Source organism: Carettochelys insculpta, chromosome 1, assembly GCF_033958435.1.
Source record: "Carettochelys insculpta isolate YL-2023 chromosome 1, ASM3395843v1, whole genome shotgun sequence".
Lineage (NCBI taxonomy): Eukaryota > Metazoa > Chordata > Testudines > Carettochelyidae > Carettochelys > Carettochelys insculpta.
This window is the reverse complement of record NC_134137.1, coordinates 32,649,378-32,666,055: the sequence shown is the minus strand read 5'-3', so window position 1 is coordinate 32,666,055 and position 16,678 is coordinate 32,649,378. Positions and strand designations below refer to the sequence as shown.

General features: G+C 45.8%; 1 protein-coding gene across 3 annotated transcripts in view; it reads right to left on the bottom strand.

The window, feature by feature from the left end:
• AMOTL1 (angiomotin like 1) overlaps window positions 1-8,093 on the bottom strand; it is a 104,401-nt gene extending 96,308 nt beyond the window's left edge. The window contains exon 1 of one of the 3 annotated variants that reach the window (XM_074984339.1): window positions 7,995-8,093. In XM_074984339.1, the coding sequence (XP_074840440.1) occupies window positions 7,995-8,010 (16 nt within the window). In that variant the 5' untranslated portion in view covers window positions 8,011-8,093. The other 2 variants (XM_074984324.1, XM_074984344.1) reach the window with 2 other exon arrangements.
• Between the last annotated feature and the right edge of the window lie 8,585 nt (window positions 8,094-16,678).

Genomic DNA, 16,678 nt, shown 5'->3' with positions numbered 1-16,678 from the left:
GCTCTTCACAAATTTCTGACATTTTAAAGGATGATGTCCGATGAATTTTCAGGTTGATCGATTCTTGGGGAGAAGCAATGGTTTTCTTCAATTTAATTCTGCTATTCTGAGCAGGAGGAGGACTATTCCCCTTTAACATTCAGGAAACAAATGGAAACCAGATTATATCTGTCCCCAAGCTGCCAAAATAAGTGTTTTATTAAAACAAAATCTTCCTGGAATTTTCCCAAATCCGCAAAATATTCCTGAGTGCAAAAGTTTCCAGTGGGACTCTTCCATGAGCTGAGAGGTTACATTTACATGGTAAGAAAAGAAAAGTCATGGCAGCGAGTCTCCGAGCCCACCTCAACTGATTTGGGTTTGCAGGACATGCTCTACAGCAGTGGTTCCCAAACTTTTCGGCATCACATCCTCCCACCTCTTCTTTACCCCTTTTAACAAACAATTCAACTTGTAATTTAAAATAAACACAAAAATGCGATATAAAAATGTTATTTGAAATTAAAAAATAAGTAGAAATAATTTTTCTTGGCCCCTTGCAGCTGCCTGGTGCAGCCCCAGCTGCCCAGCTGCCTGAGCCTTCTGCCAGTTGCCAGAGCTGCATGCGTCAGCTGCCTGCCTGAGTCCTGTGCTGCCCAAGCCACCTGTCAGAGTTGACCAAGCCCCGCACTGCCAGGGCCAGCCACCAGCCCAAGCCACCCAAGCCCCACTATGCCGGGGGCCAGCTGCTCAAGCCCCGCAAGCCCCTCTACCCAAACCCTCCTCTCCCCGAAAGCCAGGCACCCCCGGCCCCGACTCTCACTCCATCCCCCTCCCCCAAGCCAGACACTCCCAGCCCCTATCTAACCCCATTCATCTCCTCTTCCCCCTCCCCAACCCACAATCATGCCCATTTGCAGGAGGAAGCTAGCTCCATGTGGGTCTTCACTGGCTGCCTGCTTTTTATATCAGCTGCGCCGGGTCACTCATGTAAAATGGCAGGGGCTGAGAGCCAGAAGCAAAGGCTGGATTTTACTGCTGGTGGGGGGAATGAAGGGTGCGGTGGTGAATCGCTAGCACACCCGCTGAAATTCCTCCATGCCCCCCAGTTTGGGAAACCATGCTCTAATGAGTGAAACTTAGCACTGTAGTATAAACATTTGCACTTGGGCTGGAGCCTGGACTCAGAAAGCCAATGAGGGGAGTGGGTGTCATTGCCCAGCCTCCAGCCCAAATGGAAACAGCTAACTGCTGTTTTTAGCCCTGAAGCATGAATGCCATAAACCTGAATCAGTTGACCCTGACTCTGAGATTCACTATCCTCAAGAGGTTTTGTAGTGAAGATGTAACTTGTCTGCTTATGTAATAGTCTCCAGGGAAACTTCTGCACTGAGGAATATTTTGGGATATATCCATACCCATATCCAGCCATCCTCCTACTGCACCAGCTATAGGGGTGCTGCAAGGAGCAAGCTATTTCCACCTGAAAGCTGGAGTAAGCTTTTACCAGCTCAGGCTTTTAAAGGGCAATTCTGCTCTGAAAAGTGGCTGTGTAAAAAATGGCATTGTGGGGCACTCGATTTGTCTTTGATGGATTCCTGATTAAATCTGTAGAGTTCATACACAAAGATATGCACATCGCTGCCTGCCAGTCCCGTAAACCCAGCCTGTGCTCTGAGAGGCCAGAGGAGCTCTTTCCATCCTACACTTCATTTCTTAATAAACACTCTGCCTTCAGCTCCACCAGTCTGTTCGCTCCCATTAGCCTCCGAGCACATGCACTCACATGTACAAAGGTGACCATTCGTCCCATTTTGGCCAGAACAGCCCTGCATTTCGGGCGCCAGGATGGCATCCCAATTTATTTTAACTAAGGGGCTAAAATGCCCTGTATTTGCACGGGGGAGCAGCTGCCACCCAGTTCCCAGCTCCCCACAGCATGGGGAAGGCAGGAGCTGCACCGGCACGGCTGCCACCCTGTTCCCAGTGCCCCAAGGCATGGGGCAGCCAGGGAGGTCCCCCGCAGGGCAGCAGTCCCATTCCCAGTGCCCAGAGGTGTGAGGCAGGCGGGGAGCTGCACTTGCTTGGCGGCGGCAGCTGGGGTGTCCCACATTTGGGCTACAGAAATACGGTCACTCTAATATGTACCCATGTATCCCCAACTACCTTTGAAGACAATGGGATTACAAATGGCTTAAATAAGGACCTGTAGCTATGGATGAGGCATGGACTCAGAGCTTTTCAGAGAGCTGGTTGGTGGGTTTTAGCAGGGTGGCAGCTAGGAAATAAATAACTTTTTACTTACTAATGGACCACAAATTATAGAGCTTCATGATGCCATTTTTTGGTCCTTTTCAGAACTCCACTTTCAGTCACATGAAGCTCAGGCTCCACAACAATAAAAAGCATGAAAAAGCCAGGAAGTGTCAATTTTTTTTGCTTCCTGTCCACCATCTATTGTTCACTGTTGGCCATCTTCTGAGAGGGGGAGGTATGGTTCAGTGTTTAGGGCATTGGCTTTGCAAACCCAGGGTTGTGAGCTCAGTCCTGGAGGCAGCCTTTCAAGGTTCTGGGGCAGGTTAGATTTAAAAAAAAAATCTGTCAGGAATGGTAATAGTCCTGTTGTGAGTGCAGGGGACTGGACTCAATAACCTCTCAAGGTCCCTTCCAGCTCTATGAGACGTGTATCTCCATGTTTCAACAGTTTATTCCACTGAGTAGTTCTTGACTCCTCTGCAGTTCCACTGAAGTCAAAGGAATCATGCATGGAGTAAGGAGATCACATTCTGTCTTTAAACTAGATATTTACTGTTATATGTTATAGCACAACTCACCAGTTGGCACTATTTTAGTCTTACAAGTTTATTTTAGAGTCCTGGTAATATACCTTCCATGCAGAATTCTGCAGTGTTAGTTTCGAGGTAAGGATTCCTTTTACAGGAGCTGATGCAAACCACAGAGGAGTTTGCTCTCTCCCCTAATCCCTCTAGACTCAGTTCTTCAGACAGAGTTGCCTCCTGACAACTGGGTATTGGTGGGGGGCTGATACCTCAGAGAAACAATAGCTTGCATGTTGTTTGACCACCTCTGTTTCAGGTTTGCTGTATATGGACAACAAAAGCCAGTTAGAGTTAGAAAGCACCCAAATTTCATGACATGGATTTTTCCTACAACAGGAAACTGATTTGCAAGGCGCCGCAAACCTTTATTTAGTTGAGGTCAAACCCATAGTTATCTAGTCTCTTTCCAAACAGAGAACAAAGCAGAAACCCTGCTCCAAAGAGCTCACAGTCTAAAAAGACTGAACAAAAGGGTGGTGGAAAGTGATGCAATATGCAAGTAAAGTGCCTGATTCTGCCACCATACACAGCGAGCATACACTCAATCAATGCACAAAAAGGTCCTAATCAGATGAGCACAGAGCAGCCAAAAGCAGCCCAAAAGATGAGGATAATGACATGCATAGGCCCCACTGGTTATATTTGACTGTTTGGTTGTCTGCTAAATTAAAACAAACAAAATTCTCTTCCTCCTCACATGGTCACAAAAGCCCCTCACAGCAGTACTAGCTTCAGTCTCAGCCATCTGGCTGAATGCTAAATCAACCACTGCCCTGGTTTTTCTACTGTATCATGTTTGCACATAGGAGGCTGAGCAGCAAGTCCCCCTGCCCATCAGTTCTCCCCTTCTAAAGGCTGGGCAGAAGAACACTCTAGCTACGCTTCTGTCCCCTTTAATGTTTTCTCCTTATGTCTTCCCTTTCATTGTATTTTCTGTGCCAACAATGAAGTCCCAGCTCCTCACACTCTACTAGCTGTCCCCTTCCCTGAGTCCTGCCTTATTCCTCCTTCCCCAGCTTGCTCTGTGCACTGTCCTCCTCCTCCTCTCTGGGACTTCTGTTCTTCTTCATTTTCAACCCTTTTCTCATCAATCTCCCTTGTCCTCACAGGCCTCCGCTTGTTCCTGTTCTTCCTTCTCCAGCCTGCACCTCTCTTCCTCCCCATCTCTTGCCTGCCTATTTACTTCACACTCCTTGCCAGCACTCCCCCTCCAGTCTTATCCTTTCTCTTCCGCACCCCCACACAAATGCAGGCTTCTACTTCTGTCTTTCCTACCATACACCACCCTTTCTTCTCACAGCAGTCCGTCGTCAACCGCACTGACCATCTTTCCTAGTGCATGAAAATGAGTTCCTCCATTAGGGGATCCCCACCCAGCACAACTGCCTCCTCAACCTCTGGTTGCTCAGTTGGGGGTCCTGAGACCCCATGCCCTCTCTTCCTTTCCGGGCTTCCACAGAACCTCACAGTCTCTGCATGACCCTGCTTTCGCACCATGAGAATTGTTTACCCTTAAGCAGTTACAGCGAAACCCTCAGAATAAGTATGGCTGGTTTCTAGCTGCCAAGTACAAGTAGGGTTATACAAACAATATTCCAGCTCAGTTCTAGCCCTGAAGGCAAGTTTGCTTGTGGTCCTAACCCATGCACAAGCCACTGGTGATTTAAGCCAGTCTCCATCACCCTTAACGCAAGTTTCAGGAACAGTCAGGTACTGGCTACAGATAATTCCTTTTGGAGAATCCATATCTCCCTTTTGTGAGCTAGTCAGTCTGGAACTAGTAAATGTGGGGTGCTGGAGAATCTTCACCTGCTCCCACCCAAACAATCCAGTTAAGCCAAACAGCCAACATTTCTAGGTCCACCAATTTCAGCAGAGTTACACCAGCATAAACCTGATGTAAGAAGGTGAAGAAACAGGCCCTAAGAGGGGTTTTTTTTGCTTTTTTAAAAAAAAACACATATTACAAAATGCATCCATGGATGTACCAGAGAAAATCTCTCTGACACCATATTTGGGCCATCAGCATGTGCTACACACAATGAGCTACAGATATTCCTTGTGCTGAATGCCACAAACAGAGCCACAGGAGTCTGCAGTATATCGGGACAAGTCTTCCATGTGACACCAGCAGGGAATTCCACCCATGCATTTTAATATTTCATTTCTGGTCCTCCGAAGCTTGGTGACTCGCTTCCATTTGCTCCAGCATTCACCCTGGTGCGACATCACATCCAGTGCCAACACTCACTACTGTGTGTGTGTACTGGCACTGGCCCACCTTGGATGAGAGAAGTGATATTTTACAGCTGTGTGTCATGGTACTGAAATAGGGTTTTGCATTTCCATGATTTAATATCTTTTGGGATAGAATATAAAAATTATAATTAAACTGAGCATGTAACTACAGCAATAGCACCTGGTTTGGCATTTTTATTTGCACATCACAAAGCATTTTAAAAAGAGGGATAAGCACCACTATCCTTCTCTCACAGAAAGGGGAAACTGAGGCAGAGAAAGATGACATCAGTTACCCAGCATCACCTAGCAAGCCAGTGGCAGAACCAGGCATAGAACCCTGAGCACCTATCCAGTGCCCTATCCAATGCACCACACTGCCTCCCACTCCTGTTATTGAGAGTTATTAGTTGAATTATAGTAGTGTCCACTAAAATCAGGGCTCCAGTTTGCCAAGCTCTGTACTATCCTTATGGGCCAACTCCATGCACAGTGGGATTCCCTGGGAACTCAGCCAATTTGATCTGCCTATTTACATTCCCTCAGCAGTTTCAGCTGGATCAGTGTACTTCACCTCTTGCACTAAAATCTCTTGCAAGACTGCTGTGCTCGGTAACACAATACTATTTTCCACTTCAGAAGTGTCTGTGTTTTAGTGAAGCAATCCCTAGTACAGAGTTGTCTTGCAGATGTAGTGTGAGCCTTCATTTGCTAATGAATGTAAAGTGCATTAAAAGCTTTGGTTGAAAGTTGCTGTAAAATTATTATTAGCTATCAGAGAAGGGTCATGCCGGGTTATCACAGATGAACAGGAGCCTGGTAACTGCAATTTAAGGGTGACTGAGAAAAAGAGGTATCTTTAAACATACAAAGAAAGTAAAAACCTGCTTTACTTTTGATATTTAGAGCACTCAACACAGTCAAAGTACTTACAGGCCACCTTCAAAATAAAGAGCTTTTGAAATAATAAATTAAACTAAAATTAAATAATTTTGTTAATTGCAACATAACCATCATAAAACCCTACAATTCCCATGCAGAAAATGCAGAAGGACCCCCATTCAATTTACAATCTCTGTCAAAGGCTTTTTGTTTTTACCTACTATCGTGAAACAGTTAATATTTATTAAAAAACACTCTGAAGCATTACCATAAATACTACAGTGATCAAATCCCTACAAATACATCAATAGGCAGATTAGCTACAACTAAACATTTTCTCTGTGCTTTTAACATCACCGACTGAACCTTTTGCACTGTTTCCATTGTATCTATGTCAATTTCCATTATTGTTCTTGTTGCCCATTCCCAGCTCCTGGTAAACAGAGCTAGATGCAATGTTCCTAGCCTAACAGCCACTGATGTATTCCTGTAGTTTTAATTCTTATCTAGTCCGCCATGAACTCACCTAGCTCTTTTTGAACTGTTATAGCCTTGGCCTTCACAAGGTCGCCTGGCAAAGAGTTCCACAGGTTGACTGTGGATTATGTGGAAAAACAATTTTGTTTGTTTTAAACTTGCTGGCCGTTAGTTACATTTGGTGCCCTTCCCCAAATCTTGTGTTATGGGGAATTAACAAAACTACCCTAGTCACTTTCTCCACACCATTCTGGATTGTACAGACCTCTTTTCATACTCTCCTTAATGGTTTATTTTCCAAGCTGAGAAGCCCCAGTTTTACTAATCTCTCTTCCAATGGAAGCAGCTCCATACTCCTGTTCCTTTCTAGCTGCTTTGTCTGTACCTTTTCCAAGTCCAATATATCCTCCTGAGATGGGGTGACCAGATCTGCATGCAGAACTCAAGATGTGGGTGGACCTGGCATTTATATAGAGGCAATATGGGAGTCAATAAAATGGAGTCTGCACAATTTAGGACTGCTCCTCTCTCACTACCTCCAACCTGAACACAGAATGTAAATCATATGAAATATAATCGGTGGTGCTTCTTCTTCTTGTTAAGTACCACTCCTCCCCAGGCAGCAGGCACATGCGGTGGGAGCCCCAGGTCCCTGGCAGCGCCCCTGTGAATTAGCGTTGGGTACTTCATTCCCTGCACCGCTGCCAACAGCCGGGAAAGCTCCGGGGACAGATCCTGAGCTGGTGCCCGGGCGTACACAAATCCGGCGTTGAGCCAGCTCGGGATCAGGCCCGATTTCTAGAGTCCTGCCCTCTCAGACCCTTCAAAGGGCCTTTGCTCGGTGCAGCTCTCTCACACCGTCCCCCGGGAGGTGTTCGGGGGTCTCTAACCGCCGCCCCCCTTTCTGACTGCCCCGCGGAGCAAAGCCGCGAGCGCCGAGCCAGGCAGCCGCGGCTGGCCCGGGGAGCCCGCGGGACAGGGCTTGCTCCGGATCTGCTCCACGCCTCGCCGCTCGGGGAAGGGAGGGTGCAAGCGCCGGCCAAGGCCCCTCTGTCCCTAGCGCAGCGTTTCCCTCTCCCAGCCAGCCCGCTCAGCTATCAACAGGCACCGAGCGCGGCCGCAGACAGCTCGGACCGGACTGCGGAGCGCTGCGCCCGTATGTCAGCCTCTTGCAGGGACCAGCCAACTCACTCGACTCCCCCATCGCCGTTCACAGCCACAGTAAAGCCCCGAGGCTGCAAGCAAAGGCTTCGGCCCTCCCCGGGTGCCCCCAAGGCTCCCACGCGGAGCTCCCGCGAAGCAAGGAGCTTTTGCAAACCCCCGTCCAAAATCAGTCTGTGTTCGTTACCTTTCACTTCGTGCTCGGCAAACTTTGCACTCCGCATGAGGCTGGCATGGCTAGTCTTGTCCCCAGCAAATACTACCGCTAATCAACCCCGGCAGAGAGCGGCTGCCCCGCGAACGCGCTGCTGGACGTGATGTACAGAAAACGGGTCGAGGTGCAGCGGAAAAACTCAGATCCAGGACACAACAATCAGCCCCATTCACGCTGGAATGAAAGGAATGTCAGAGCTTTACCTACTGCCCAAATCATGGCAGCCTCCGCTGGGTCCTAATGTAGCACCATGTATCCCTCCGGAGCTCAGCCCCAGGCAGGCCGCGCTGAGCGGATAGGCGGGGTCGGGGGCTGGTATGGCAATGGTAACACTGCACTGTCCTCCAATGCACGCGCTGATGGGCTACCGGGTCCTAGTGCCCCCGAGCGAAGCAAGAGAGATTAAGTTCTGCAAGAGAAGTCACTGACAGAGAAGGAAATCTAGGCAGAGCAGGTCCTGCTCCTGGTCAAAAAGCAGCCTGTTCCCCTTAAGCAGGAGTTTGAGGGCTTTAATAGTTTCATCTGAAGCTCCCTAGGATTTTATTCTAGGGCATAAAGGCACATAGAAACAGTTTAAAGAGATAGAGCAGAATAACAGGCAACAAATGGGGGAGAAGTCTGGTAATTGCCTAATTAGAATGGCCTTTTGGGCAGATTTCTTCTGACAATGTTTACCCTCGAGTGGGGAAGAAGCTGTCCCCAAAGGCAATTTAAGATTATTTCAAATATTAAATAAACAAAAACAATTTTCATGGAAGTGTGGCTGATTTGGGGGGTTGGTGATTGATTATTTTTAAATCTCACCTTCCCACAACCCTGCTCCCTTCTTCTCTGGACATCACATGCAGTTCCACTTCTGGGACAAACAGTTGCTTGCCAAACTGGAATGTAAGCAATCTTCACACTAAAATATGCCTGTAATGCCTGGCATCAGATTTCTGCAAACTTCAGGACCCACTGCACTAGGTATCCCAGCACCATGTGATCCCCATTTTCTTCTCCTTATTAATTCCAGGGAGCAGCACAAATCAATCAAATATTGCCTGTTTAGGTGCTAACAGGTTTAGTAACACCCCAATCCTGCAAACACCTACACACATTTTATGCAACTTTAGAATAATACAGGTCAACTTGTGCATACATGTTTGCAGGGTGAGGGCTCATTATTGTACATCCTGGCTTTATTCAGGCTTTGAGGTGGTCATAGAGTAATCACAGATAATTTGTGTCAATGAGTTTTTAATCCCTTCATTGCTGAAGAAAGCTCTGATCCAAAGCCTGTTGAAATCAGTTGGAAATGCTCCCATCAATTTCAATTAATTTTGGATCAGATCCTAAAGGGCTCAAACACATTTTCCCCACTGTTCAGCCTACTGCATAGATGGTCCAACAGTATTCAGCAAATGCATTTTTCATCTATTAATAATTATATCATTCATAATTCATTGATAATTTTCTCCGCTAGCCACCTGTCCTTACCTGAGACACCTTCCCCTAAATCTCATCCTCATGGGCACCACACTTCTTTCAATTTATAGTGTTGTATTGGTATGACCATTTACACAAGTGTCACCAAAGCATAACGAGACAGGACAGCCAAATCTCTGGCAAAGGCAGGAATGTTGTCTCTGAATCTCCCAACACCTATAGCAGTATGAATCAGCAGTACCTTCTTCCTAACCTATGCCATTACACAAGAGTAAATCACTGACAGGCCCTGGACAGAGCTGTATCCCCTGGCTGCATTTATCATTGCTCATAATTTAATTGGTGCTAAACTGCTATGTAGCATGGCCACCTCTCTTTCATGTTTTGCCTTCCGATTAGGATTATGCACAGTTTTTCTTTGTTGCTTTTCATACTGGAAAGTCTTCTCATGACTGATAATTTGAGCTGGTATCATTCTTGCCTTCCTTCCTCTTTCAGACACTGGAGCATAATCAGTCTTTCCTTTTCTCTTTTTACCCTTTGCTTGAACAGTTGTACCTCTCCAGATTTATATATTCTATTACTCAGACTTTACCTTGATAATCTAGTCACTGATTCTGTTTAACAGAGTCTGCCTTCATTTTTCATGTTATATTGTGAGAAAATAGTCACTAGTTCTATGCATGCACCAATCACAATCTATTATTATTTTTCATCTGTTCTTTGAGGTGCCTTTTTGATATTGGTGTTTCAGAGATTTGGTTCAAGCAATTAACATTGGTCATTTTGACATACAGATTTTCTTCCTCTTTATCTTATTGCTTTATTGGATGCCAGGGCGTGGCACTCCTTTGTCCTAGGCATCCATGCTAATTAATTTTTTTCCACACCTTAAAGTGTGGTAATAATCTGCAAAAGGTTATGTAAATATGATACCATACTTCTTTAATTGAAAACCTGTGATTTGGATGTCAAATTGCTAGTAATAAAGATTCTGAGGCCAAATTCTGTGGTGCTCTCGCTCATTTAATATGATCTTAAGTGAATGAGCAGAGCCCACAGCTCATACATCTTTGCCCCTGGTGGTTGTAAAGTGGGATTGCATAAGTGATGGCGCACCACTGGATTACCTAGGTGTTACTGTGAGAAGAATCTAACCCTAAAATTATCATGAAGCTAATAATTCTCTTGGTGGCACACAAGTCAAGACAGACTCATGCTCATTCTCTCTTAGCTGTGTTTACTAACATCCCCACAGGAGTAAAACGCAGAAGCAGCTTAATCACCAAAGTCACACGTCATGGAGAACTGATCCATTCAGCAAGAGGGTCCCATTTTTTCCATGGACAGTCTTTCAACCATAGTCACTAATCCTTTAAGATTTTTGTGTTAAGCAGTTAGGACATCAATATGGGACTTCAGAGACCTGGGATTACTTTTTCCATCACAGCCTTCCTGTGTGACTTTGGGTAAGTTACTGCAAGCAAGTGGTTCTCAATCAAGTCTTGTGGGGCCATAAGCAGCTACTGGGGGACTACCAAGCAGGACTAGAGTTAGACCTGCTGAGGCCCAGGGCAGAAAGCTGAAGCCCTACCACAAGGGGCTGAAGTGTGGGACCCCAAAGTCAAAACTTGAGCAACTTTGGGGGGGTTGGGCTCTGGTGTGGGGCTCTGGGCAGTTCTGTTTGCTACCACCTGATATTGGCCCTGGCTTTTATATATAAACAGTTGCTGTGGCACAGGTGGGCCTTGGAGTTTTTAACAGCATATTGGGAGGGCCTCAGAAAGAAAAAGGTTGCAAACGCCTGTCTTAGTGTTTCAACAATACAAAGCCTAAAATAAAAATATGAAAATAACCCAAACCCTGCTGGAGCAAGTCTGCAAACCTGGGTTTATAGACGTGGGCTTGTGGTGATAAAAGTAGCTGTGTAGATAGATTTAAAAAGTATTGTTAGTGTGAAAACAGAGGCACTGGTGGCACCTCGGTTTCTCAATCATGGCCTGTGGCACACAGGTCTAATCTTCTGAGGGGCTTTAGTCTAACCCACGTTACCACTCAGAATCCATTCTGGCCTCTAATTCCATGAAATGATGGAAAACATTCTGGCCCCGTTTATTATCTTGCACTCCTTCCCCCATCTCAGTGTGCCCCTTCTGTGGCATTGCTCTCATTTATTTATAGTACAGCAGGGTTTAGACGGTTCAGCCAACATGATAGCATTCCCTGCCCCAAAGAGCTTACCATCGAAAGAGTTAAGATGGACAAAGGGTAGGAAAAAAGGTGTATCTGTATCAACATCTTGATCACCATCATCCCATTTTACAAATAAGGAACGATGGTACCAAGAAATTCAGAAACTTGCCCAAGGTTACACAGACAGGCTGTGGCAGAGTTGTGCACTGACTCCAGGTCTGCAGACCCCACGCTCATGTCTTAAGTGGGGTCATTCATGATTCTGTTATAAAACCCTCTCATCCGGGTTAGAATTTGAATGAGAGATTTGCATTTTGTTAGTGGATTTGCATTCTCAGGGTCTTGTTGAACAACATCCTGAGTGTGCAGATGTGGGAGAGCATTATAATTAAATTACCCTTATTAAATCCAGGCTCTTTTCCCTGCTGCACACTTGCCTCCCCACTCATTTTCACATAAATCGCACACTGTACATATTCGTTCAGCTCAAGCAGTGGATTTATTCACCATGTTGGACAGCAAGAGTGTAGAAAAAGGAAAACAGGAAATTTGTCAGCACACAAGTTCTTTGCGGTTCAGAACACCAGTTTCACAGTTCATTACAGCTGGAATTATTCATGATTTAACCTCACCAACCAACCCCACCTAAGCAAGCTGTCCTTCAGACTTACGATGCTTGTGAAGTCAGTTTGCAAAGAGGGATCCTACCTGTATGTGGGTAGTGTACGTGTGATTATGCCACACTTCAGTAGCTTTCACCAGAGGACACCTAAGCTCTGTATAAAAAGGTGCACTCAGCTTTCTAAGACATGGGGTGAAGCAGGCCTGCCCCCTTTATGCCATGTATTCAACGTACACAAGGGCCATGTCTACACTACACTGATCTATTGACAGAGAGGAAGCCGTGCTAGTCTATACACTATCAAAACAAAAAGCAGTCAAGTAGCACTTTAAAGACTAGCAAAATAGTTTATTAGGTGAGCTTTCATGGGACAGACCCACTTCTTCAGACCATAGCCAGACCAGAACAGACTCAATATTTAGGGCACAGAGAACCAAAAACAGTAAGCAAGGAGGACAAATCAGAAAAAGATAATCAAGGTGAGCAAATCAGAGAGTGGAGGGGTGGGGGGAAAGGTCAAGAATTAGATCGAGCCAAGTATGTAGATGAGTCCCTATAGTGACTCAGAAAGTTCCCATCACGGTTTAAACCATGTGTTAATGTGCCCAATTTGAATATAAAAGCCAGCTCAGATGTTTCTCTTTCCAGAACGGTGCGATAATTCCTCTTCAGTAACACACATACCTTTAGGTCATTGACAGAATGCCCCATTCCATTAAAATGTTGACTAACTGGTTTGTGGATCTGGAGTGTTTTGATGTCTGTTTTGTGCCCATTGACCCTTTGTCTAAGGCAGTTAGAAGTCTGTCCAATATACAAAGCATCTGGGCATTGTTGGCACATGATGGCATATATGATGTTAGTAGAGGAGCATGAGAAAGTGCCCGTGATTCTGTGAGTAACCTGGTTAAGTCCAGTGATGGTATTTCCAGAGAAGATATGTGGACAAAGCTGGCAGCGGGCTTTGTTGCAGGGAAAGGTTCCAGGACTGGTGTTCCTGGGGTATAGACTGTGGCTGTTAGTGAGGATCCTCATGAGGTTGGAAGGTTGTCTGTAGGAGAGAACAGGCATGTCACCCAGGGCCTTCTGGAGTGTAGCATCCTGATTAAGGATAGGTTGTAGGTCTTCAATAATTCGTTGCAGTGGTCTGAGTTGGGGGCTATAGGTGATGACCAGTGGTGTTCTGTTCTTGGCTTTTTTGGGCTGATCTTGGAGTAGCTGGTCTCTGGGTATTCGTCCGGCCCTGTCGATTTGTTTTTTTACTTCTCCTGGTGGGTAATTCAGGTTTATGAATATTTGGTAAAGTTCTTGTAGTTTTTGGTCTCTGTCAGTTGGATCAGAGCAAATGCGATTGTACCTAAGAGCTTGACTGTAAACAATGGATCTAGTCACGTGTGCAGGATGGAAACTAGAAGGGTGTAGATAAGTATAGCGATCAGTAGGTTTTCAGTGCAGTGTGGTACTGATCAGGCCATCCTTGATTAGTCCTGTAGTGTCCAGGAAATGTCTCTCTTGCATGTTGTAATCGAGGCATAAGTTGATGGTGGGGTGGAGGTTGTTAAAGTCCCTGTGGAATTCTTCTAGAGCCTCTGTACCATGGGTCCAAATAATAAAGATGTCATCAATGTATCTTAAGTAGAGGAGTGGTAATAGGGAACAAGAGCTGAGGAATCGTTGTTCCAGGTCAGCCATAAATATATTAGCATATTGTGGGGCCATACGGGTGCCCATAGCAGTTCCACTAATCTGGAGGTATAAACTGTCCCCAAAACGGAAATGATTGTGCGTGAGAACAAAGTTACAGAGGTCAGACACCAGCTCTCGTCCCCTATTACCACTCCTCTACTTAAGATACATTGATGACATCTTTATGATTTGGACCCATGGTACAGAGGCTCTAGAAGAATTCCACAGGGACTTTAACAATCTCCACCCCACCATCAACTTATGCCTCGATTACAACATGCAAGAGAGACATTTCCTGGACACTACAGGACTAATCAAGGATGGCCTGATCAGTACCACACTGCACCGAAAACCTACTGATCGCTATACTTATCTACACCCTTCTAGTTTCCATCCTGCACACGTGACTAGATCCATTGTTTACAGTCAAGCTCTTAGGTACAATCACATTTGCTCTGATCCAACTGACAGAGACCAAAAACTACAAGAACTTTACCAAATATTCATAAACCTGAATTACCCACCAGGAGAAGTAAAAAAACAAATCGACAGGGCCAGACGAATACCCAGAGACCAGCTACTCCAAGATCGGCCCAAAAAAGCCAAGAACAGAACACCACTGGTCATCACCTACAGCCCCCAACTCAGACCACTGCAATGAATTATTAAAGACCTACAACCTATCCTTAATCAGGATGCTACACTCCAGAAGGCCCTGGGTGACATGCCTGTTCTCTCCTACAGACAGCCTCCCAACCTCATGAGGATCCTCACTAACAGCCGCAATCTATACCCCAGGAACACCAGTCCTGGAACCTTTCCCTGCAACAAAGCCCGCTGCCAGCTTTGTCCACATATCTTCTCTGGAAATACCATCACTGGACTTAACCAGGTTACTCACAGAATCACGGGCACTTTCTCATGCTCCTCTACTAACATCACATATGCCATCATGTGCCAACAATGCCCAGATGCTTTGTATATTGGACAGACTTCTAACTCCCTTAGACAAAGGGTCAACGGGCACAAAACAGACATCAAAACACTCCAGATCCACAAACCAGTTAGTCAACATTTTAATGGAATGGGGCATTCTGTTAATGACCTAAAGGTATGTGTGTTACTGAAGAGGAATTATCCACCGTTCTGGAAAGAGAAGCAGTCGAGCTGGCTTTTATATTCAAATTGGGCACATTAACACATGGTTTAAATCGTGATGGGAACTTTCTGAGTCACTATAGGGGCTTGTCTGCATACTTGGCTCGATCTAATTCTTGACCTTCCCCCCCACCCCTCCACTCTCTGATTTGCTCACCTTGATTATCTTTTTCTGATTTGTCCTCCTTGCTTACTGTTTTTGGTTCTCTGTGCCCTAAATATTGAGTCTGTTCTGGTCTGAAGAAGTGGGTCTGTCCCACGAAAGCTCACCTAATAAACTATTTTGCTAGTCTTTAAAGTGCTACTTGACTGCTTTTTGTTTTGATTTTTAGTGTGGATGCTCTGCCAGTTTTGTCTACAGCACAGGGTTTTGTTGACATAGCCAATGAATTTAGTGTACCGTTGCTTTATTTCCTGCTGCCAACATTTCTTATGCTGACTGGATACTTCCTGCTTTTGTCTCTCCTCAGGAGAAATAACACAATGCTAGAAGATGGCTACATGTTGAGCTGGGGTTGTACTACCTTGGGGTGACATACCCATCGTAGCGCTGATCAAGTCAGCATGCGAAAAGTAAGAGTGTAGCTATCACATCCAGAGGCGCAAGCCATCATGATTAGATACCCATATGACATCATGGTCCTGTACCTGGGGTGGCTAGCCCCTCCCACCACTCACAGGGCTATGTTCTACTTCTAGTACACTAACTTGATCAGACCTAGTGTAGGTATGTCTCCTCCAGCTGGGAATCACACCCCCAGCTCAAAGTGTAGACATTCCTGTAGATTTCTCAATTTCATTGCTCCATCAACCTTCAGTGACTGCAGGATTAGCCCTATCCTAGCAGTTACTTCCACAGTGCCTGCAACGTTTAATGTGATTTACAAACCCACATAGAAGGCAAAGGACAGATGTGCTACTCTGGTGGTGAAGAGGGGTCAGAGAGATGCTGCCAGAAGCTGGAGGAGACTTCACCCCCAGCGCAGCAGCAGTGTAAGGCCACCACATTTGATGCTATGGTAGCTCCCTCACAAACTCCCTTGTGGGGTGTGTGCTAGGGCTGGCAGTGGCAGGGGAAATCTCTATAGTGATAAATACTATGGGGACTCTGGGCTCCTCTAGGCCGTCATGCATTTCACAGGCTGTCTGGGTAAGGCTGTTGTAAATTACAGCAGTACTAGGTGTTGCTTTAATTTACACGGGGGAGCCCACTACGTAATCTGTCCTGGAGTCCCTGCCTGGTAGCTTGGACATGACACAGAGAGACTAACAACAGGATTTGGGGAGACAGTGAGGAAGGAAGAAGGCAGCAATAACAAAACCATAGAGTTGCTCAGCTCTGCCTTGTGCCTACATTTGAGGGTACTGTTTAGCACAGAATTGTTCTCCACATCTTGCAGGAAGCCTGGCAGAAGGAATCCTTGCTGCTCTTTGCATGAAACACAACAGGACTGATATCTGGATTGTGGCCTTTGGGTGCCATTGCAGCACGTGTGGGTCAAGATCTTTGAAAACGAGTGCCTGAAGTTTACCTCCTACAGCTCTACTTGGGCATTTAGGCAAACAGTCTGATTTCTAAAAGAGCAGAGCACACCGCAGCTCTCATTAATCTTGAGGATGTGTGATCAGCCTCAGACCAGCATTGAGTCAGAGTGACTCCACTGAAGTCAAGCACAATGCCAAGGCTATACACCAGTGTAAATGAGAATTCAACAGATAGAGTGGTGGGGTGCCTGGGGTCATGTCTCATGCACACATTAGTAAGAGAGGAAGGATGGTTCAGTGGTTGGGCGTGAACCT